The sequence below is a fragment of the Harpia harpyja genome, chromosome 1 (genome assembly GCF_026419915.1).
Source record: "Harpia harpyja isolate bHarHar1 chromosome 1, bHarHar1 primary haplotype, whole genome shotgun sequence".
NCBI classification, from domain to species: domain Eukaryota; kingdom Metazoa; phylum Chordata; class Aves; order Accipitriformes; family Accipitridae; genus Harpia; species Harpia harpyja.
Window position 1 is genome coordinate 97,258,827 of NC_068940.1, and position 24,479 is coordinate 97,283,305.

Below are 24,479 nucleotides of genomic sequence, written 5' to 3' on the forward strand. Positions count from 1 at the left end.
TTCCCGGGGGACAGGCAGGAGGGAGGCGGAGGAGGGATCCCGGTCGGGGGCCTCGATGGTGGCGGGGGGTAGGGCGGGTCGCCGGGCTGGGCCGCCGGGCTGGGCCGCCGGGGCCGCTCCCGCACTGCGGCCTCGCCGAGCAGCGCCGGCTGCCCCGGCCCGGGCCCCGAACGGTGGCCGGGCAGCGGCCGAGCGAGCTTTGCCTCCCCCCCCCTCCCAACCTCGCGGCGGTTCGGCGTTGCCGGAGATCTCCGCGGGCAGCGGGGGCGAGCGCCTTTGGAGGCAGCGGGGAGGGGGCGAGCGGTGTGGGGGCACGCCTGAGGCACTGGCTTCGCAGCGCTTCCCGGCTGCCCACCCGTGGCGGCTGGAGAGCCGTGACCCTCGCTGGAAGAGCACGGCGGGAGTAAGCGGCGGTCGCGGGCGGTAGCAGCCCTTGGCCCATGGCTCCGGGCAGACGCAGGGCAGCGCTGGCTTTTCGTGAGAGCCGTGTCCTGAATAGGTGAATTGGTCGTGCGGGAGCTGGCGGGCCAGCTGTGTTCGCAGGTTACGAAGCAAGACTTGGCAAAAGCAGCTGCCGCACAGACGGCGTTTTTGCCCCTAGGATCTTGTTGTCGTGGGGCCTTCGCTAGCTGCTTCAGCGAAGCTGTTTTCACTCTCGGTTTCAGTTTGTGCAGATGCTCAAAATTACTACGTAGCTTTGTCCACAGTCTAAACAGATGTGCACTTGCCAAACAATGTTGTACAAGATTCCTGTGTGGCAGATAAGTATAATTATTTTTATTCTGCAGGTAAGGGAATTGAGGCAAAGTGGTTAAGACTTGCCTGTGGCCACAGAGAGGGAGAGATGGTTTCAAAACCACTGTTTAAACTTGAGTCACGGTTGGGGTAAAACCATGGGAATTCTGGCTTCCGATCCTGTGTCTTGTCTCTGGCCTAGTTTTGTTGGCCTCTGTCTGAATCCTTAGTAAAATTGGAGTAGGAACCTTTCTTAAATGCTGCCTCAGGATTGCTATTGAAAGGCCTTCAGCTTTCATGTGGTTTAAGTTTTGCATCAAACTTACCTGGTTTTTATGGATTGGATAAATTTTCAAAGGTCAAAGCGTGTTGTCTTCTTTTTTTAAACTTGCTGGGATTTTACAACTCTAGGGTTTTGATTCTGATCTGGTAACTGTTTTTATCAGTTGAACTTTTACTTGTTTCCTGCTGACATGTAAGCATTTCTTCAAGTTAATTCTTGAGATATGAAGCTAATCAGCTTAATCACTCTAGCTATTAGAGGAACATTGATATTTTCTAATTTTTTTTATTACTATTATTTTTTGCTGGAAGTGAAAGAGAGGAGAAAACTAGGGTGAGGCCTGATAAGATACGTACAGAAGACAGGATGTATTTTATATATAATATCTATAGGAAATTTTATTCTAGGCGTGTTGCCATTTATATGTGTATATTGTTTATATGGAAGCCAAAATCACTCTTATGTTTAATTGGTGTTAGATTTTGGGGGATGGGGGGGGAGAAATCCTTAGTGAAACTGAAATAAAAGCTTTGCATAGATGAATTAATAGAAAACATTTGACCTCTTGGATGTTCCTGAATAAGTGATTGTATATCTTCATGGTATATAATCAGGTCCTTAAGTGCACACAATGTTCTGGGTTAGGTTGAATTGTTTCCCTTGTAATTCTTTCTGGGTTTTCAAGTGTTTACACAGCAACCCCTTAAGGAAATAAAGGTGTTGGCACAAGTGTGTTCTGCCTTGGTTGCTTTTTATAGCTTGCTCTAATGCAAATAAATATATACATAAAGATATGGATAACTGATATGTACATCTATATATTGTTTAGATATGTGGCTGGACCTTAAATCTGCTTCAGCACAGAGCAAGATGGAAGACTTGGAACTCGAGGCAGTTGTGGGGGCTTTGGGATGTTGGGTTTTTTTATGTTTCTCTTTGAGACATGCAGTAACCATGTAGGCAATTTCTGGCTCTGATGTTTTACTTGATTAGAGTGAAATTAACTACTTGGTTTATTTTACTGAAATGCAAAATAAATAGAGTCAGGTTTGTCTAATCTATGTGTTCTGTGGAGATCTGTTGCTGCGTCTCTTATTAAGTCTCATATATGGCAGTGGCTCTGGCTTTAAATCAGTTGTGAGCTTAATTGGCATGGTAATATAAACTCTTTGTTAAATATTTATTACATTACCTCACAAAATGCACATGCTAGACACGGAAGAGGCATGTTCCTGGCCGTGGTGCGTGACAAACCTAAAGTGACAGCTGAAAGGTAGCAAGAAAGGAGTTATAAAGAACTAAGTAATTAGGTGTAGATGTGTTTCATCAGTTTAATTTTTTTAATCTAGGTGGCTTTTTGGCCCTTCAGCGCTATTAATGTTTAATTCCATGATGCCTGTATATATTCATCAGACATTCACGTTCTCGTAAATAACAGGTAAGGTACACAAATAAGCATGTAGAGCACTTGACTTATCTTTTCTTGTGCCTACGTTGGAAGGAGCAGGTTTTGTCAAGGGCAGCGGCCTTATTGATCCTCTTGAAGAAGAGCATTCTTGTCTTGGAGATGCTCTGTGAAGGAAGGTGCAAAGGTGACTGTATAGAGCTAGCTAACAAATGCAGTGTCAAGAAGGCTATCGCTGGCACAGAGAAAAAGGCAAAAGAGACCAGATAAAGAAAGCAAGGAAACGCAGTTTCAAGTTTGGAGAATATCAAGCTTTGGGAGTGTGGTTGTGTGTGTGTGTGCGTGTGTGTACGTGCACATGTGAGGAACTGTTATATGATGTAAGAAGTCAAAAATGTGGTTTACATAGTGTTCTGTTCCTTTAAGCATTTAGTAGCAAAATGACATTTTTAGACAACAAGTTTGTGTAACATAGAAATAACTGTAGAAGATAATCTTTGGCTGCATTTATTCCTATATGTAATCAGTGATGTTAAACTAACATGAGTATTGCAAGTCTCTTGTATTTGCATTAGAATAGGCGCGCAGGTACTAGTAGGAAAGGAAGGATGTTACAAAACAGGACGTTGTAAAGAAGAAAATTAACCCCTCCCCATGCAGTTTTGTAAGAGGCAAGAGTATGTTGAGAACTGTGTAGAAGATGAGAGTAAAAGCTACTCTTGTAGTAAGGGCCCTGGAAAGGTATTTGAGCAATGTTGTTGCCAAAGCAAGGCATATGCATGCTGAAACTAATACTATTATTTTAGTCCACGTAAAACAAGATCTAGACAGGTGGATTTCACCATGTAAGCCAGTCATTAAATTAGGGAGGGGAAAGTGATGTAAAACTTAAACTTTGAAACAATGCTGGTTCTATGTGATACCCCAAAAAAGAGAAAACACACATGCACACACGCTCTTCTGAACTGGTAAGATGCTTTATTAAAAGTACCAGTTGAAAATGTTGTAAATACAGTTGTAAGCTAATGCTTTGGGGAAGTTCTGTTTTCTTTCCGTATGTATTAACCCCTCTGTGCTAAACTCAAGGCAAGCTAGTGTGTCATAACAGTCAAACATGAAAACAGAATACCTCTGAAGCACTTTCTCTGAATAGAAAACTCGGTGATATTTCACCTGGTCAATAGTAATAATTTGGTGCTGTAAATACTAGGTAATTGAAGAAGACCCATTGCTATTCAACAGTCTGTTTCTTTCTCTTTAAGGATGTGCCGGCTTTGACTAGCTCATGATAAAAAATTTATCTAAAACCAGTAAGATTGAGGAACTTGTTAGAAACAGGAGACTAGAAGTTGATTTCTGTGCCACCCATTCATTTAAATTAATCTAGCCGAGTTCCACAAAGTAGTGCAAGAGAGAAACAAATTCTATTAATTGGTTCATAGCTGATATTTCTCAAGTTTTGGTGATGTGATGGAGCCGAGGACATTTTTTTCCAATGGTCTCACATGTCTGTGTGTTGTGTGTGTGTGTTGCTGTTACGTACCCTTTCTAAAGGGGGGTGTGTGTCCCCCTCTATTAGGAAGCAGGTGCTACAGAGTTAATACCTGCAGACAACAGAGGTACTTTGGAGTACTTAAATTAGGTGTGACTGTAATACAGCATAATTGCGTGATTAGGATGGCCATGACAGTGTTCGTTCTGTGATGTGTGCTGCTGCAGGTATTTTGTGTCTGGGTATGTGTTTCAGGAACAGCAATTAACTCCAAAATTGGAAGTCTGGCAGGGGTTACTAATATGTGGCTAGCTGCTTGGCCTAGAACATTGCAGGGAATTGGGGAAACGCTGTTTTGACGCCCTGATGAATCACCAATTTCTTTGAGCCTTAATCTTTCTAACGCTCATTTACCGTGGAGGGCTGGGCTATGCATATTCTGGATCCTGTCAGTCCAGCTCCTTAATGGGTAGTTGAATGATGTAATACAAAAAGAATCATTGGTTCATAAGCTGAATGGATTGCCGCCTCTGCACTTCCAGCAGCTCTGTTGTTATTCGCATAAGGCTGTTGGCATGTAAGGAGCTGGTGTCCCCAAGAATATATCCTACAGTAAAGGTTTATTCTGGATTGCCTTTGTAACCATCTAGAGTTCATGGATATCTCGAGTTCAGTGTGCATTATTTGAGGTAGTAGTAGCTATACACAGCTTTTAGTTCTGGACTGTTGCACATATATGATAGAAACGTAGGTGCCTATAGATATCTATAGACATCTATCTGGCATGGTAACTTATGATGAATTAGACCCACAATTGCTTTATCTGTCAGTGACTCCTTCCTAAAATGCTTATATCACTTTCACTGTTGAAAATAGCAAACACTGGTGATACATACAGACTTTGGAAATTACACCTTCAGATGCTTTCAGTAGTTCACATGGGACTTGTTCAGGAATATACTGAGTTTTGAGTGTAGTTGTAGAACATGCAGTTATTTTATCTAAAGCTTGAGCTGGGCTTTTTGCATGTCTAAATATTGTATCGCTTAATTTTGCTTTTAGTTTTCCCGTGTTTTCTTGCACAAGTATCAGAACGGTGTTTTCCCTTTGCTTAGATTAATTCTCCCTCACCTTCATACTGGCCCTTCCCTGCTAGCTTCTGGAAATAAGTAACAGCGATCAATATTAGTACTTCTTTGATGGTGTTCATAAGGTAGACTTCCATCTGTCTTGGTAATGGAGTTACAAACTTACTTCACAAAATTGTAGATTTCTGTTATTCTGTTAAAGTGTTTCTCCATATTTCTCGGCAGACCTAATGTTCTGCAGTCTATTTTCAAGTATTTTATAATCACAGGATGCCAGTGATCTGACAGGGCATCTTGAGAAACAAAATATAAGTTAAATAGTACTTATGTTGAGCAAAGAATATTTAACTATTTGATAAGTCTCACTTGTCAAAAACTTAATGAATGCTTAAGAAGCTTTACGGTGATGTCTCTTGGCAGCTTTATGGTTTTGTTTTCGGTCAGTGTTGGTATCCATAAGCATATTTTTACAGGTTGTGATGCTGTTGTAGGTTGCCCCACAACAGAGTCTGACTCTGACTGTTCAAACAAGGAACTGATGAATCAACAGGCCAATGTCCAAAGTAGCTTGCTTTTTCACACTGTGGCGCTGAAGGTTTATGCTCAAATGTTTTGATGTATCCTACTTGTTTCTGATTCTTGCTCTAGGAATTAGAAAAATAGAGCAAAAGTGAAGAATGCATTGGGGCACGGTTACTTTTAAGTGCTGAGCTACCTATATGTGCAGAATTTGCAATCTTATCTTGGGAGTTTCATTCCCATTCAGTGTTGTTGCTGCCCAACAGACAGGGACAGAAAGTGGTCAACATGTTGCTGTTCAAAACAACAAGGCAAACAAATTGGGCAAAATATCATTGCCTGCATTGGCCTGTCTCCAAGATCTTGGGTTTGTGTCCCTGTTCCTGTTTAAAGCTTGTTGTCCAGTTCTTCATAATAGATGTCTAAGAGATTTGTATGATAAGGGAGGGGGATCCTTATTTTATGAACATGTTGCAGCTTGGCTTATAATCTATTTTGTTATGATTATAATTTTCTGTTTCTTAATTAATGTTGCGTACTTTAACTGCCTGGATTCAAGGAATCAGTGGAATTTTTAGGAGGGTCTGTGCCCAGTTATTTTGACTTGCAAGGAAGAATTATTGTCCTTAAATCCAAGCTCAAATGCTAGAACAGTCCATCCTTTTAACAGTGAGTCAAAACCTGAATTACCAGTAGTTTTGATTACAGTGATACTCTAAAAAGGTGGGGTGCTCTAACTGTGAACAAGTGTGCACCCAGTGGGTGATAGTCTTTCATACAGTGTTTTAAAAGTAAGCAAGAGTTGCTTCTGATTTCAGCGAAGCTTGTAATGGAGGATGGTGGCTTTTTTCAAAAGAGGAAGTAATACTAAAATGACTGGATTATTTGGGTTAAATTCTATTTTTGGCAAAGAGGTTAATGAAATAATCATTGGCAAAAGCACTAGCTTCCTTTTTCTTATTACGAAACCTTAAAGTTAAATGACGCTTCTTCTGTAATAGTTTAATTTCACTTTAGATTTGGTTCTGAACATGTTTCAAAACCTAAACTAACATATTTTAGGTAAAAGAATGCCTTTCAAGTCATCAAAAAAAAAAACCAAACCAAACCCCAAAGCCTGAGGGGGGTTCATCCTAGGCTGTTTGTTTTGCAGAAGGACTGTTTACTAAAATAGTCTTTGCATAGTCAAGGATTATTGTATACATTCATGTTGGAAGAAAACTTGTCATTGTACCTTTTCATTTATCACTTTAATTATCAACATCTTATTTGGTTCTCTATATGCCTCTCACCTGGACTTTATGTAGGCGTAGACCCTTTTCTATCTCACTTTTCTCAGAGCTGTTCTGACCGAAGATGTATTCTAGGAGCACTGTAATAGCTGTCCCATCAGTCTGCATCAAATCTTCTCCAGAATCCTAGTTCTGTGTGCATTCGAATTTGAATTGGAGATCCTTGGTGTAAGATTTCTGCTTCCCTTAATTAGGTGTTTGTGTGATCTGAGAATGTGATGATAAAGAACTTAGAAAATTGGCTTTGAAACTATGTGTGTGTCTTAAAGAATAATTCAAAGCATTAAAAATATTAAGTGTCCTAGAAGTTGCTAATACAGTTTTTGACCTCCTCTTGCTTAAGCACAGCACTGATTGCAGCCTTGAAACAAGGAATCCAAATAATAGCAATATTCTAAGATAGGCCTATTAAGACCTGTTAAAGAATGTCAGACTTCTGACCTCACCCTTGGAACTGCCCTAAATGTTAACCTTATAGCTTCAAGTGATGTTTTTAGTCTTGTCTTTCATCATAAAATACTGCATCCTCCTCTGCCACCTTCTGAATTTTTCTGAAGAAGGTGCTGCCCATAAAATCCTGCCCAGCAGAGCTGGGTTAGTTATTTCCTTTACCTTCGTGAACTGCACTGCCTAGAGTCACAAGCAGCATCGTGAGTGTGCATTGGCCACCTTCTGGCTAGCAGTGTAGTGAAGTATGCGGAAAACTTAAATATCATACTGGTAAATCGGAGGAGAAACATTCAGTAATTGAAACAAGGAAGTTCGTTGTTCCCAGCATTGCTAAACTGGCACTCTTAATGCACAACATTTAACTTGTTCCCTCTAAGCAAGTGCTAAAGCTGCTGGTACTTTATCATGTGTTGTATCTTTTGAAGACTTAGTGTTTCTTTGAAGAATTAGGAAGGGCCAAATTGATCATCAATTGCTGCACCTTAGCTTTAAAAATTTGAAGCAGCTAGTAAAATACTGTAGAACTTGCAGTTGTTTTGTGAAATAAACAATTTATAAAATGATAGGTCCACTTACTGCAAGACTGGCATGCTGAGATGCTGGTGAGTCTGTTAGCCAGCAAAGTTCGGTATCTTTTCTAGTTTTCACTTCAAGTCAGGAATCAGTTTCAGCCTTAGAATGAAAACTGCCTCTCATGGGTGAAGGTGCAGCAGTTTCTGTAAACTTCACTGCTCTGTGTGAGCTCTTAGCATACTTAATTGTTGCTTCCTTCAGCAGTGGAATAGGAAGATTAATCTCTGACTTCACTTCAGTAGATACTTAAAAGAAAAGCGAACCCCCCAAAACCCCTTGGTTAAGTGAGAGCAAGCCAGCTATGTGGGGAGTGAAGGGAAACAAGGAAAGTACATTATTATGCAAGATATTATCACTGCATAATAATTCCTCATGTGTGCATGAGTTCAGAGAAGATATGATAGAATGAGACAGGCTTAGTATCCAGAGTGCCAAAGTAAACTCACCTGCTGGAAATAAGGTGAGTGTCAAAATGAAGAACTATAGTTTATGGGGGAAAAAAATATCTGAGAAGACTTTCATGTGGCTTTTTCTGATAGCTATGTTAATCTCTTCATGTGGTATCTTGGTTGGCTATGGGAAGGAGTAATATAGGCTGAAGATATGTGGAAGTTTTTGGAAAGTTTCCCTTTAAATAAATCAGAGTTTAAGAGTTTTAAGTTACCGTCTAGTGTTCTGAAAATGCCTTTTTAAAAATAGTACAGAAATGAACAATATTTTGTGAAATCCATAGTCGTTAGTACTAATAGGTATCAGCTCCTGCCCTATCCACTCCAGGGCAAGCTTTAATTTTCTTTCCAATTCAATCTACTGCTTCTAGTCAATTGTGTCTTGGTCTTCTGCTTTCTGTGTGTACGGATGTATTGTGCAATTGTTAACTCATGTGACCTCAGTGCAGACAAGCAACATGGATGATGACAGTTGATGAATTAGGTGAGGTTTTTCATTTGATGGTGCTAAACTTCAGAAACAGATTTTTGCGATGCTTTCTTAATGTTTGCATTAAGTGAAAAAATTAATTTCCACATCAGTGAACAGTATTTGACATTAAATATTGGTATTACATGAAAAGCCTGGAATAGTCTCCCAGCTAATTTGTAGGCATAAAGATATGTGAAGTAATTGAGAAGCTTTGACTTTCAGAAAAAAATGTAATTAGTCCATCAAAGAGCACAACAAAGCGTCTAGAGTTAATATTTGTGTAGTAGGTAAACAATTTTAGCAGTTAAAATGATGTATATTAGTAAAAATACCAACACTTCTATTTGCGTTACCTCAGCTGTGACTTGTTATTTGCAGATCAGAATCCCACTGCACTGGACACTGTGGAAGCACAGCCTGTTGCGTTGCGGCTTAGTCAAGTGTAACAGGTAAATGCAGGTGGATGGGAGCGTTACAAGAAATTAATGTGAGCAGTGGATTAGTATAGTATATGATGCCTGTGCTCTGATGAAAACCTCGTCAGTTTTTAGAATATATTAATTTTTAAAAATCTTGTGGAAGGAGGGAGCTTCCATCACGTTCTGCAGTTTCTGTTAACCCATGCTAGGTGTAAACTTGGGTTTTTTCTATACTTGGCCATTATTTAGGCTGGCTGGTTTTAGAAAATTATATAAAAAGTTAGTCTCTCCCTACGGTTAGGCTCATATAACAAATGTATTCTCAATTACACAGCTTGGAAGCAGAGGTAGATGTGAAATGCTGTGTAGAGTTTAGGGTCTGGAACTCCAAGCTTGTCCTTCTGCAGGTACTTTGAAGCATTGTTGCCCTGTGTTCAGGCTTAATTGGTTTTCCAATTTTTTTTTCCAATGCAAAAGAGCAGTGGTTTGCATTGACCTGTTCTTTCTCTCTTTAATTCAGTACAGACATTCTGCTGGGATTTCTCTTGTGAAAGTCCTGCAGGTATGTTACTGTCTTCTTTTCTTTCCTCTTTTTTTTTTTTTTTTTTTTCCTTTCTTTGACTTGTAGTACGAACTACCTGTGATGCTTTGTAGGCAAGAGTAATAGCAGCAGAGTGACGTGGACTTGACCTTTTAAGTTTCACTCAGAACTGCCGTACATGGTTTGCAGTACTCTGCTGCTGCTGGTTTCCTGGAGAACAGGAAAGAAGGATTAATGGCATCAGTTCTTCAACTTGGGTCCTCTCTCTTCTACTACTCTTCTCGTGGTCCCAGAAGTAAAGCGTGTATGCAAGCAACTACTGTGTAGTTCTCTGTTTAACTGCTTGTAGGAAAGGGGTTTTGTTCAAATTATTCAAATTCTGTTCTTGCTGGTGATGTTTTCTGTCCTGGAAAAGTAAAAGAGAGACCAGGGCTGGGAGGTAGGGAGGAAGTCAAATGCTCATGCACCTAATAGAGGGCGAGTGATGGAGTATTTTAGTGGAAAATCATCATACTTTGAGGTACTTGCCTAATGTGCTTGAGTGGCAAATTGCTGATCTCTTTCTGGAGAAAGATAAAAGACCTTCTTCCGCCAGTGTGAAATGTTTTCTGCTTTTTGTAGGCCTTGGTCATGAATGTAGAATTTGTGATTCTACATTCAACTAGATAAAAAACAACTTTTCAAGAGAGGATGGGCTTGTGGAGGATTATGATCATAGATGCTTTATATTAAGGTAGCAACCCACCTTTCATTTCAGAGTTGTCATGGTTTGGCAGAGCTGCTAACAACTTTAACTCTGCCATTTGAGGGGTTGCTCAGATAATGCACAAATGGGAGAGTGAAGGGTTTATTTTAATTAACAGTTTGGTACTTTTTGAAATCATCATCTGAAAAAGAATATCTTATCTGACATGATAGTTATAATAGAAATTAAATATGCATCTTTATGGATAACCTGCAGGGTGTGTGCTGTTAGTCCACTTACAGTGAGGAAAACAAGCTTGTGGCTTTGTGATGGATGTGCTACATGAAGCAACCCCTGTTAATTAATGAGTTGGGTTTCTTAATCTTATGTGCTTCAGCCTGCAGTCAGGAGAGTGCTGCTTCAGACTTGAAAACGGAGAACAAGCTATAAGCAAACTGAAAACTGCTCATGACACAATCACACTTGTCTTCAAGGCACATGATACTCTCACCAGGCAGAAAAATTTCTTCACAGTGGGTTATTCCTGTCTTGGTAGGCACTCCTAGTATTCTAAATGGTAAGATTTTTTTTAGATTCTATACTATTAAACATCTAGTGCATTACATTACTGAGGAGGTTATGATCCACATGCTTATTAGTCTGTTTCTTCAGTGATGTTTGAGTGCACATCAGATGGCACATGTGTGTAAAACTATCATGGTGTGCAAGAGGACTGTGGAAGTTCTGTGTGAGACCTTTCAATACAGTGAAAAGATTTCCTTTTATTTTAAGCATATATATTTAAAATACAATGCATAAAAGGCTAGACATAAAGATAATCAGGATTATTTGTTGTTGGGGATCATCCTGTTATCCTCTGTGTACTATCAAGATCTTTCTTCCTGTTGTTTGAGATTAGGTGAGTGAATAAGGCTGTAACTTTACCCCCTTCCCACTTTTCTTGCTCTTGACTGACAGTTTTTCATATAGCTCTATATAGAGTCCTTCTTTACCACTATCAGGTTTCTTTGGTATTTTATGACCTTTGTTTAGTAACTTACTGCTTGATATCTCTTGGACAACTAATTACTGTAACAATCTGAATTTCTAGACTTGAGGAGTAATCAGTTCTGGTGTGTGGTTCCATAGCACGGGTTTGTGTGTGAGTTAGATCAGTAAATGATGGAGTTGCAAATCACTTGTGAAGCCTAGCATGGAAACGTTTCATAAATCTTTAATTAAGCAAATGCAGTGTTCCCTTTAAATAGCAAGGTTTACTGTTTCTCTTGAAATCTCAGCCATTCTTAGAGGAGAGACTACATTTGAAGAGATAATTAATAGAATTGCAGAACAGTTTTGGAGGCTATCAACCTTATAAAACAGAAGGTTTTTTAAAAAAAACTTGTGAAGTAGATGCAGCAGCAGCTCTAAACTATTTGAGCTGGAGTTTTCTACTGCAGAATGTTAAAAAAGTATAGCGTTAAGGTTTAGGTGGTTTTCTGACACAGTGCATTTCTTGCAAACACCCAGTTGCCATGTGGGTTTTAAAATGCCTTGCGCCTGCCAAGTGTCCTGTTGCAGGTTCACCCCCGGTGCTTATGTCCATGTTCCTCCTCAAGAACCAAAAAGTTGTGTTGTTCTGGGTGCTGCCTGGGGGGTGCCAGGGCATGAGTAATTTTCTTGGCAGGAAGGAAAACTGAAACAAATCAGACGGTACTTCTCTCGGGTTTTTTGAAATATAACTTTCAAGCCACCATGCTGGCACGTACACTGGATGCATGTACATTTTGAAATTTTCCTCTGGCAGACTTCGATAAATGTCTGGGTCACACTAACATCCAGAGGTGAAATTTTCAACTTTTCCCCCAACTGCTTAGCTAATTAGCAGTTAAACAAATTCAGAGCCTTATGATGATTTTTGAAATAGTAGTGTATTTGGTATTTAACTTCTGTAGACACATGCTATGACTAAATATTTATGTCATGTCAGCTTTTTAATTGCTGTTGTGTAATACAGAGTTTACAACTGACGTAGGCACAATGGTGATTGCAGAGATCGCCACCAGTAGATGTGCTTTTTGGGGTGGTTAGATTTTTCGTTCCCAGCTATTTTGTCCACTGTGGTCATGTATCGCTTCACAGTATATTTTCTTGTAAATAATGCCATCCTTTGAATGATAGATTGCTTGTTGCATCTGCTCTGTGAAGAAACTGATTTCCTGCTTTGAAAGGAGAGATGGAAACCCCTGAATTCTGTCACAGGCTTTCTGTATCAGAATGATACAGCTTTGTAGGGTTATTCATCTACAGAATGGTAACATGTGCCGCATGCAGCAGGATGATGGTTCAGCGCTTACATTAACAGCTGAAATCTTTATTTGAAAGTCTTCTAAAACAGCCATCTGATTAAAATTGGAAGCTGTAGTTTGTATCACCACTCATAATGCTAACATGGACGGAAACTTGCAGCCTTTCAGGATTAGGATTTGTCAGTTTTTCTTGATGATGCTCTATAAGCTTAACTATCCTATATCTGAGTTAGCAGCTTTACCTGGGCTGAGAGCATGATTAACTCTTGATGTATTACATATCCCTTGGGTATTCAAAACACTTGTGAAACTAATGAAGAAAGGTAAATGTTTAAATGGGAGCTCATGTGTTAAATTAATAGCATACTTTTGGAAGAGGCATCTGTTATTTCTTGTATCAACTATGTGATGTATTCAGCAGGTGCTAAAATTCTTTTCAAAACTGAGGTCAGTGGTGGCTCTGATTACTTCTGCTGTGGTGTCGTGATCCTCGTGGATACATAAGGTCGTGAAAGATGGTGAGAAAGTATGTTATCTCTGACAATAGAAAGAGGGTTTCTGGCCTGCAACTGGAAGTTTGTTATGAGGCTTAAGTTAAGCAGTGCACCTCTGTTTTGAAAACATTTTAGGCTTTCTCATGTAACTGGAAGTGTATTTCTGTATTAGCCTTGTGAAAAGTTTATCTTAATCTGTGTTTAAAGTTCCTAAAATGTTTGCTAGGAAGAGTTCTGCACAAAGCCAAACTCAAATCTATTTTTGTTTGTGCTTGCTGGAAGAGCAATGAAAAGATCTTTTATTCTAGTGAGCTTTTTTGTTTTATGGTGGTGGTGTTCGCAGTGTGAAAGTTAGTTGTCAGCACTTGCATTTGTAAATCTCTTTTTAAGGGCTGATTACTCTGGGCTGAAAGTTGGCAGGCAAGATCTCAGCCCTAGAGCATTGTTTGGGGTTTGCATGTTTTTAAATAACAGATCTATCTGACTGGTTTGATTGAGAGAACGCATGCTGCTACTCATACTCTTGTAACTCTAGACAGCAAAACAGACTGCGTAAAAGCACGCTTTGAATATGAATTAGAAAAATTAGAGACGACTACTAATGAAAGCAGGAGGATTGGGGGCTACACTCAGGGAGGTTTTGGAGGGGCTGGTGGGGGCAGTAGTGGTTTTGTTGGCTATATAACAATCAAGGAGATGTCTCTTCCGAGCTGTTTGCAAGGTTGTGGTATATGTGGATGCAGTGTGTATATAAATATCTTCAGACAGTTGAACATTAACTCTGCCAGTAATATAAGATACCTAAACCTGAACTGAAATGCAGTGTAAAGGTTAGCCTGATGTTGGCACCACAATAACACACATGTGGCTTTTGGATGAGAGTGGTCCCAGCTCTGCTTGTCTTGGCACCCGAGCAGGAGTGGTCATGTGGTTGTGTGTACTTAGCTGCATAATCATCCTGTGGACCATTGCTGGTTTGTATCTGGTATCTTCTGAAATGATGGAATTCTTATAACAAGATACATTCGAAAATATTTGCCAATAAAGAACCGTGTTGTCAACTTTAAAACAAAACAAGACCCACAACTTTTTATTGGTGAAGGTGGTTGTCAATGTTGCAGAGGGAAGCCAGTGGGCTGAAATAGTGCTACCTGTGTCGCTCAGCCAGGTGGTCTCAGTCCTTTCTGAGAATATTCTTGTAACTCCTCAGATTAACCACTGCTGACCAGGTGCCCACAGGGACAGATCGGTATAAGTGAAGAGTCCATTGCCCTTGTTCTAATGGGAAAACAACTGTAGTAAGGCGCTCTTCCCCTTCCTGTTGCAATTACTAATTTAGCAGACTTCATGGTTGAATGTTGTGTGGTTTCTAAAGAAACATGTTCTTACCTGTGTTTCAAAACTTCTGGGGGGATAAGTGTCTTGCCTACTTACAAACCAAGTTCGAACTGCTTATGATAAGCTTCAGTAAAATCCATGCAGTTTTTCCTGTATTAGGTAGTTCTGGAAATAAGTATTTGTATATCTCAAGGGTAACTTTGCTCTTTGCATAATATATCAGAAGTTGTTGAACTTGACTAATTACTCTGTGATGACTGAATGGCAAGCCAGAAGGAAAAATAAAGATTTACTATATGCATTTACAGAATTGAAATTATATATAGTATTACAAAATTATAATTGTGTACTTCTAAATCAATAAATGCAGGCCATTCTGTAGACTATGTGAGTAGACATAATTTGTGGAAGACACAGATTGTTCTGTGAATCTGCTTGCTATAGACTAGAAGTATTATTTAAAAGCTTATTTAAAAGATTGTGCCTTTGAAGGTTTTTCCTGTGGGTTTGTGTTTTTTTTTTTTTAATAACTTGAATGAAAAAAAATTGCAGTCTACTTCTGACAGCTCATTGTTCTGCCATAGGTATTGCTATCTCTATCCCAAATCGGTCTGCTGACTTGGGTTTTTCTCTTGAATGTCTCCTACTTATTGCAGCAGCCTGTATTTATGCAAAGGTATGGTTTACCAATCAGCAATTCAGTTTATCTTTTAAAGTGGTGGGCAAGTTAACTCTTCAGGGGAATGATAATTTTTATTGCTGCATTAAAATGCCACATTTAACTTGCTCGCTAATTTGACTATTAAACTAGCATCAAAAGAGGATAAACTGTCTTCCAAACTATCAGTCCTGATCTGTAGTTTCTAGTACTACCAGATATTGATTGTGGTTCCTGTAAATAAGCTTCTGTATGAAGATATGTATCAATACTAATGAAAAACATGCTAAAACACATCCTGTGAAGAGCCTTTAACATTTTGTGATGGTTTGGGGGTTTTTTTGGTTTGTTTTTTTTTTTTATTGTTTCTCTCCCTGAAGTAACACTGTCTTTTCCACAAACACTGTATTCTGTGACGTGATGGTCATGGAAGCCTGCAGTCATATAAGTTTTATGCTTTACGAGACCAGTAAGTGGCAACTCTGCAGTGGAAAAGTTGATGGCACTAAATTTCCAGAACAGCCCTGCACCTGAAGTCCTTTTGAAGTATATCACAACAGATGGGATTTTGCAGCAGAGCACTTGATGTCCTGGGGACTTGTAGCAGTGTGACATAGTAAGTGATGAAAATTGCAAAGGAAACTCCTGCATTTGGGGTCTTTCTCTATGGCTTACCCATTTGCAGAACGGCAATAGGTGATCGCTGTTGAAAGCACAGGACTTAGAAGGCAGGTTGAATATTCTCTTTAAACAGAGTATAATAGTATCTCACTTGTTTTGAGAGCCATTTTGATCCTTAATGATATGGGTTTGGCATTTTAGTTATTAAAAATAATTTGCTCACAAGGTGAGTGGATTTAGCGTAGTGTGTATCACAACAAATCTGTGTAGCTGATGAGAATATGATTATTAGTCTGAGTAATCCAAACAAAGTTACCTAGAGCTTCAATCTAGACCTAGCATGTGATAAGCATCTTGTGTAATCTCATCTAAAGGACTTCTGAAAAGCTGTAGAATGATATGCTGCTCTGATTGCTGGTGGCTTGCCCAAGAAATTTGAAGTTGCAATGTGCACATTGCAGTCGTCTTATCTATCAAGTTGGCTAACAGCTTGTCTAACCTTAGCTGAAATTAATGATTTAGCTGAATATTTTGTGCTTGATGGCCAGTCAGCAAATGCTTTAAAGGACATATGTGTAGTGGAATTTTACTCATTTGATAGATTCACATGTTCTTAGCAGTTTTCCTTCCACAATCCATAGATTTACAAAGTACTGGTGCTAACACTACATACCAGCGGATGGAAGAGATTGGAGCATGACTGGGGACAGGCTGATCTTAGAAGGGAATGGGAAAGTGCGAGATAAGCAGGCGACATAGAGGGATGCAAAGTAGTACCTTGGCATTGATTTGGGGATCAAAATGCTGAGTAGATAACATCATCGCTGACTGAAACACATTTGTCTTTCTGTAAAGTAGACTTTAGCTTATGAATCTGTACTAATGTGTGTGCTCAAGGTTAGTATGAACAGCAGTGGAGATTATATACAGCAAACACAAAATGTATAAGAAGTCTTTTTAGAAAAACATTAATCCAAAATTTTAAAAGGCTAAAACCAATTTCTTTAAAGAATATTAAGAAGCATTCTCCAAGAAGCTTAGACACCTTCCGCAGTGTTAATGTGCATACAGCTTCCAATGCGTGGGTTTGAGCAGCACAGAGTCTACCTATTTAATACTAGCTTTTGAAAAATTGCTTTCATCCTGAGGATGATTTTTGGTTATTTTATAAAATACAAACATCCTGAATGAATTCCACACTTTCTGCCATGCAGACTCTGTGTGTGTTCATGTGTGTGTAACGCTGTATGTAAGGGGCAGGATAATTTTTTTAATGTCATTTTTTGTGGGTTTTTTTTTGTCTGTGTCATTTCTACCTTACTTTAATAGTTTCTATTCCAAGGTGAGAGGCAGGGTGTTAGGAAAAAAAACTTCCAGGAATATAACAGTGACACAGTGCATGTGTTTCTTTCAAAAACATGTTTTTCATCCTGACTTCACTTCAGTAGCATGAAGTAATAAGCAACTGTTCATCTAAGCTGAATATTTTGTCCTGTCAGGGATGTCAGTATGTTTCTTCAGATGTGTGTGCAAATTATCTTACCTTCTGCATAATCCCATAATACAGATGCTTGAATCAGTTCATAGGTGAATGTCATAATTTTATTTGAAAACTTCAGAATGTATTCAATCAGTTGTATGAAAGGCTTTTGTCCATAGCATAGAGGAGATTCCATGGAAGGCCATAATGCCAAACTGAAAGATATATTTTGTAACTCCAGTCTTTTGGAGTCAAGATGCCCTGAAAGTAGCTTATGCTGCTGAAGAAAGGAATCATATCGTTACCTTCCATGTGCTGCAAATCTTTACTTTTTTTTTTTTTTTTTTTTAAGGAGATGATAGAGAATCTTACCCTGAAGTGTGGTGTCACCAACTTGAAGACAATAAATGTCTCTCACGCATTGTTACAGATGCAGTACTGGGATTTCTGCATGAATAAGTAACTCAAAACGCATATTGCAACTTGCTTGTAGTCCTTTTAGAAAAGAAAATTTAAAAATTGCCTTGCTTTTACACCCCAATATTTATTTTCTGAGACTTTATGCTTTAAATGAGCTCTTCTTGGTTTTTTTAGAGACCTTTTTTTTAATAATGGTATTAAATAATAGCATCAAATTTCAAAGCAAAGTTGCTGTCAGACTTTCAACTCTACTCAGTTTTCTACTTGTCTAATCAAATAACATTTTAGGATGATGGAGCAGAACAACTTGTTGAGCGTTACTAATCTAGCAGAACTGTTGTAACATGCTGCTTAAAATTTGCAAAGATTAAGTGACTGTCAGTAGTTGTAGAAGACAAAGGTTGGTTTGTGACTAAATGCTTCTTAATGAGCTAAGTAAGTCTGCCAGGTGGTATGAAGAAGTCATGGTTTGAAAACCAATCTGAGTAATTAAGGTGAGAATCGAGTGAAAGTTTCCCGGTGGAATTTCCCTGCCCGGTGCTGTGGCAAGTGTTCATCTGCACTCCTGAGGCAGCCAGCGACTGAGAGCTGAGTGTGTCTGCAAGATCACTTTATCCTCACCTTCTGCCATAACGTTTTCTCTGAACAGGTAATCTTGACCGTGTTGTGTGGAAGTTCTTTGGACTTTGGCCTGAATCGACATGGCACGTCTGGAATGGCTGTGGGTTCTCAGGAATTTCAGCAACCTCTTACAGAATCTTTTGCCTTCCTGTTTCCGCAGCTTACAAAGGTGACCAGTAAAGTTCTCTCTGAGCAGCCAAAAAGCAGACAGCTCATGACTTCTGATCAGGACACTAAAGTTGTGGCTGAACCGCAGGTGCAGCAAGTACAAGAAGTTAAAGACGGTTCTCATCTGGTAAGTATTATAATTACATACTCGCCTGGTGTAAGTGTTGCAAGAAACACAGTTTTGATTAAGACATAGTAAAAAACTATCTCAGAACATTTTAGAAGACAGTTGGCTGATAGCATTGCAACATAAAATGCTAGAACAGAGCTGTTGAAGGTGGCTAATTCTCCATACCAAGTAGGAGCCTCAACTTAACTTTTCTTCAGCCCTACATGGGATTTAAATAAACTGCAAGTTACAACAGTTTGTGCTCATTTAAGGTACAGGACTTTTTAGGCTACGCAGGAATTGCATTACCAATCTTGAGTTAGGTTCTAGCTCACACATTAACTTGTGAGGAAAATGCAGGAAATGCACTTGGCATGTATCTGTAATTGAAAAAAATACAAACCCCTACAAATAGGAAATTGCATCCTGTAACAGGAATTTTGCTCAGTTCTGCCAAATGGCATGTGTTGCTTCTGTGCTACTGTGCAGGATCCAGTAAGTTGCTTTGTGGGATGCTTTTGGCAGATCATACAGCAGATAGTACTGTGTGTATATATGTTGCAGTAAATGTTGCATATATCTTCAGGAAGATTAATGCTTGATTTGTGTGAGCTCTACTCATACCATATTTTCATCTTTGTTCACTATATTGGGAGGAATGTTTCTTCTTGGGACATCTTGAAGGGTTTGGTTTCAGTGTACATTCTGCTAGCTGCTTAGCCTGTGCTATACTAAGCAGCGGATGCTTGCTGCTTGAAGTTAACCTTGCAGCAGCAGCGGATGCTTGCTGCTTCAACTTAACCTTGCAGCAAGCACTAAGGAGCATTTCGAAAGACCTTCTAAACTTGTGCTGTTCTTTGCTAAGCAAGCTGGTGGGTTTTTTGTTTGTTATTCCCCCCCTTTTTTTAATTCTGGGTTCTCTTCTGCTCTGTTCTACCTTTCTCAGATGTGAATTTTGTCTATTTGACAGTAGAGGAAAAAATTGAACCCACTTTTGTGCCATACTTTTGAAAGTTGAGCTTTTGTGATTTTTTTAATTTTTTTTTCTTGTACTCAAGGCATTAATTGCAAGAAACCACTGTGTAAGCTTGAATAAGAGGCTCTTGCAGGTTTGCTTCAAAAGCTTTGAACTGTCAGTGCACTTAGAGCAGGTGCATTAGTATTAAAGGTGGTTTGATCAGTTTTCACATTGATGCTAGTTCTTTTAATTTGGCATGCTAGAGTTTTTGTAAAGCTACATATAAACTTGGATCTAAATCTTAATTTCTGTTCTTTCATACTTATTTGGAGGAAGAGAGTAACCATTTATTTCAATTTCAGAAAATCTGTCTGTTCTTTTCCTTAGTGGAGGAGACTAATGTCAATTTGGATATCTTGGAATGTATCCATAGTACTATAATGGTGCATTTCAAATAACTAATTCTTTTGAGATTAAAGCTTTTCCTTTGCTGAATATTTTATTCCAAATAGATGAGACCTGTAGATTATTAAGCTTTTTAAAGTTATATCAGTATCATACTCTTACATGCACAGCATCAGAAGGTCATTTTGTTGTATGAGAATCATTGCCAATATATGCTGTTAAAAGTGTTGTTTTCAAGATGGTCCCTTCCATAATGGCATGCTTGCATGAGTATATTTTGCCCATGCTTCAGGACTTCATTTGCAAGTTTTGGGAACAAGGCTATAGTTTGAGGAAAAACATCATGGAGTGCAGGAACAAGTTAGCAAAAAGTATTTTTTTTTGTTATATCTTTTAATATTAACAATAAATAAATTTTCCTAAATATGATTTTAGTCAGTGTGTTTTCTTTGGCAGGAACAAAACTTAACACGCGTTCTACTATTATAATGTTGAGCAGATAGTCAGCAGTGACTGAATTAAAATAAAAGTTTTGATGTTGTGATGGAACCCTTCAGAAATCGCTTTTCAGGGTTGCTTATGTTAATGATATGGAGGTCACTTGTTTACTAACAGTTTTCAAAGGCTTAACCTCATGGTGAGGGAGGCAAAGTAATTTCTTCTGCCTTGAAGTAGCTATAAAACTATATGCTATTTAATGCCTAATGTAGATTGAACTCAAGCCTATCTGGTTCGTTTCCAACAACAGCTCCTCTTGAATTTGGCTGATTTTAGTAGTATTAAATGGCAGAATTCCAGCAGTTTTGCACGCAAGTCGATTGAAGGAAATTGGCAACTTGAGGGTCCGTGTAAATTTCTTGTTAATAGTAGCTTACACTTACAAATTGGAGGTAGATAATTTAGAGGATACTAGCAAATTCTTAGCTTTGATAAATGTGGGAGTTAAATATGCTGGTACTTCTGGCTTTTTTTTTAACCTGGAGGCAGGCGTTGTCACTTCAGGTGACATTTGTCATTGGATTTTTTTTTTTTTTTTGTATCCTGATTGACAATTACCTTTCTGAGAAAGCCCTTGTCAGACTGGACTCAGGAAACTCAGTGTTTAAAAAATGTTTCACTCCCTTTTGACTCGCTTCTCTGTTTCCTTTTCAATCAGTAACACTTTGCTGCTAGAAATTTGAGGTTACTCTCTGAGGGAAGAGGCCAAGACCCACATCCCATGGTGGAGGTAGTTTATATGACTTGTCTCTGCCAGACAGGACCTAACTAACCTTTAGTGCTAAAGGCACAGTCTTTTTCCTTGCTCATTGATCCTAAACTCTTCCTCTGCCATACCCACATTGGAATATGTGGCCTTTCAGAGCACTTTCCAAGGAGCAAACAATTTTCTTTCCTTGATTGTCTGAATTGATCTGGAAATTTGAAATTAAATTTAGAAGGGATTCTTATCGTCAAGCAGCAACAGGTTCTGTGAATGTTGGTATGTTCCAGTGGAGGATATTACCATGGGGCCATTTAAACTTGCTGTCTGGTTGTGTTATAAGCATCACCTATTCCCTCCTTAGTTGAATAATTATCAGGTGCTGCCATGGGCTTCTCTTAATGGGAATTCAAGTCAATGTGGTGTGCTGTTTTTTGACGATGCTTATAGGTACTGTAAATAAAAGTTCAATCATATTGTTGTTGATTGCACAAGAAAAATAGCTATCAAGTCAGAAAACTTAAGGTGGGACTTAATTGTACTTCCTAAAATGTTTTTCATAGGAGGTTATATGGAAGGATGTCTTGGGCTTAGAGCTGCTAGGTTATGTTGTTCAAAAATCCTTTTGCAATCAATTCAACAATAAGCCTCATAGAATAAAAAGGGACTGAGGAAATCAGATTTACTAGCTTAATATAGGATCCTGTGTTAACAGTTTAGTGAAAATTTAGTATAGCATATAATCCTCAGATCATTTGATGATACGCAGTATTACATACAGTATGTGCCAATTAAGAGTTAAGTAGCAGTTTAACATGTAGGTGATATTTAATAACTCAAGAGGTCATAAATAGCTTTAAACAAGAGATGGGAGGATTAGACCTTAAACTGAACATGCATGGTATCAGTGTTATGAAGGATAGATACTGCTCAGTGTTCACTCTTTCTGTCACATTATTGTAGATTTAGACCATAAGAAAAGTGCTGAATAGTTCTGCACCTGTAGATGACTTCTAATGCTAATGTTTAATTGCTTTAATCTGTAAAATGTGTACTTAAACTCTTTAACAGTCCATTTAACCTTGATATGTTGGAGGGAAAGTTAAGCTATCTGACCAGCTATTTCCAAAAACCTGCAGTAGTGACGTTGCGATGTCTGTTGTGATTCTGCTCTTCAATTTTCCCTTAACTGGTGGTGGGCATGACATCAGGTATGGCCTGGGAATGCAGAATAATCACTGTTTCTTCAGGGCTCGTTGTGGTTGCATGACTTTATTATAGAAAAAGTGTAAATGAAGTTAGGTATCAGAAGGTTATAAGGACTGTTTTAACTTGTGCTACTGTAACTTTAAAGGTAGACTATATTTTAAAACTTAGTTCTGTAAGAGTATATATGGGATAAACCCTTATTCCTTGGCAAGGAATAGGTACATGTAGAAATGAAAGTAGACAGGTAGATATACTCTTGTTAATAAGACATTATTAATGTTAATAAGACATGTTGACTTCGTGCCTTCTGTGTAGGTGTGTGCAGGACACAGGACTAAAATACTTACTAAAAAATATTTAGATTATGAAAGTGCTGCTTCAGAGCAGTTTCATTTCATGGAGAGGGAATACCTATTCAGGCTTTGAGTAGATGAGAAATACACCACAGCCAAAATATATATGTATACAGGAAAAAAAACCAAAATAAACAAAATCCACCCCACCCCACCCCCTGCCTGAGTTGGGCTCTGAAGTGGCAGAGCACAAATTCTGTTATGGTGCTTATCAAGTCAGTGGTGGTGTTTAGCTCAGCCAGAAGGTTTTTAAGACTTACTGAGTCTTGGAAGTTAAACAACCAACCTCAGGTGATATAGCATAACAACAGTGTGGCATTTTCAGCTTAAATTTATGTTGCTGGGTTTTTTTATGGTGATCCCACAATAAACAGTATTGAGAAATGTGACTTAATGAGTGTGCACTGTGGGTGCTTAAAAATAGAAATTATAACTGGAACTCTTAGATAAAACCAAAGGAACAGGTACAAAATGTGCCTTTGCACATAAGGTGAAGGGTATGGGAAAACTGGAAGAAGTTTCTGCTTGCCTAAACTGCTTCACCCATTTTCTCCCTGTTAGTTGATAGCAGAAGTGCTTGTTAAGGCACTGGAAAAGTGGACTTTGCCCTGGTCCGTCTCTTAAAGGCACTTAGTTCCTCTCTAGAAACCACGTAGTTAGTAATGGTTAAATCACAGAGGGAAAAATCTTGCTATTTGTTTAACTGACGGGAGTTTTCTGAGTAGTTGTAAACTTCGCAAGTATTACTGTGACTTTATGCTGACGTTAAAAACAGTTGAATTGTTTGCTTGTGGCATTTCTTCAAAAAAACTATTATAAGTAACTCCCTCCCCCTTTCCCTGTACTTGGTTCCAGGGAAAGCTAAAGAGAGGAGTGACTTGGCATAGTTTTAAGTCTGGATCCAAGCATGTTGAATAACTTTGTCCCATGGGAGAATGAAAAAAAATGCAGCAGATGGCAGCAATGATGCATCAGACTTCCTGTCCTTAAGAACAATGTTTCTGGAGGCACTTTGAGGCTTCACAGATTGGATAAGCTGGGGGGGGGGGCAGGGTAGTATTCCTCTTTTCTTACTTTGCAATTTCAAAGCAGACTTGCTGAGGAGGGCATGTATTCCCTAGCCAATTCAGCAATCTTTTCTATGGTCAGAGGATTAGTGGTGAATAGGAGGTTTTCCCTGAAAGTTAGCCAATACGGTTCTTTCACGTATACAAATCTGAGTCTGCCTATGGCATTTAAGTTTATATGGCACTTAAATATATGGTAACCTGTGTTTAAGAATCTAAAGCACATTATTTTTTTGCGATTCATTTGTCCTATGAGCAGAATACTTGTCTGGGGAGAAGAAGCTGCATTGGTGGCTATATTACAGCTTTCCACTTTTTTATGTTACACAGAGTATTTATAAAGAGAAGTAGGATAAGAAATGACTGAAAATAACTATTCAAATACCTTGCAAAAGCTTCAGAGAAGAGAATAGAAGCATTTCACGCTCTATAAGGAAGAGAGATTCACTTCTAGTCTGTTTTATGCTGCTAAATGTGAACTCTACTACTATTACTGCAGGAGTGCTTCATAGTGACTGCAGTGCAGACTAAAGTGAAACATTTGAATTTTTAGAGTGCTTCTGCGCTTGCTTAGTACTACCTTGTACTTGCAAGTTATTATCATGATTGAACAGTTTGGGATAGCAAGGGCTTTTTTTTTTTTTTTTTTTTTTTCCCCTCTTTTA

General features: G+C 38.8%; 1 protein-coding gene across 5 annotated transcripts in view; it reads left to right on the forward strand.

Annotated features, from left to right (window-relative positions):
- The window catches only part of LARP4B (La ribonucleoprotein 4B), a 60,448-nt gene that overhangs the window by 478 nt on the left and 35,491 nt on the right, over positions 1 to 24,479 (forward strand). For 3 of the 5 annotated variants that reach the window (XM_052806415.1, XM_052806393.1, XM_052806399.1), the window contains one exon: positions 18,505 to 18,639. In XM_052806415.1, the coding sequence (XP_052662375.1) occupies positions 18,559 to 18,639 (81 nt within the window). In that variant the 5' untranslated portion in view covers positions 18,505 to 18,558. Of the gene's footprint in view, positions 1 to 9,715; positions 9,740 to 18,153; positions 18,373 to 18,504; positions 18,640 to 24,479 lie in introns of those variants that run through there. The other 2 variants (XM_052806423.1, XM_052806433.1) reach the window with 2 other exon arrangements.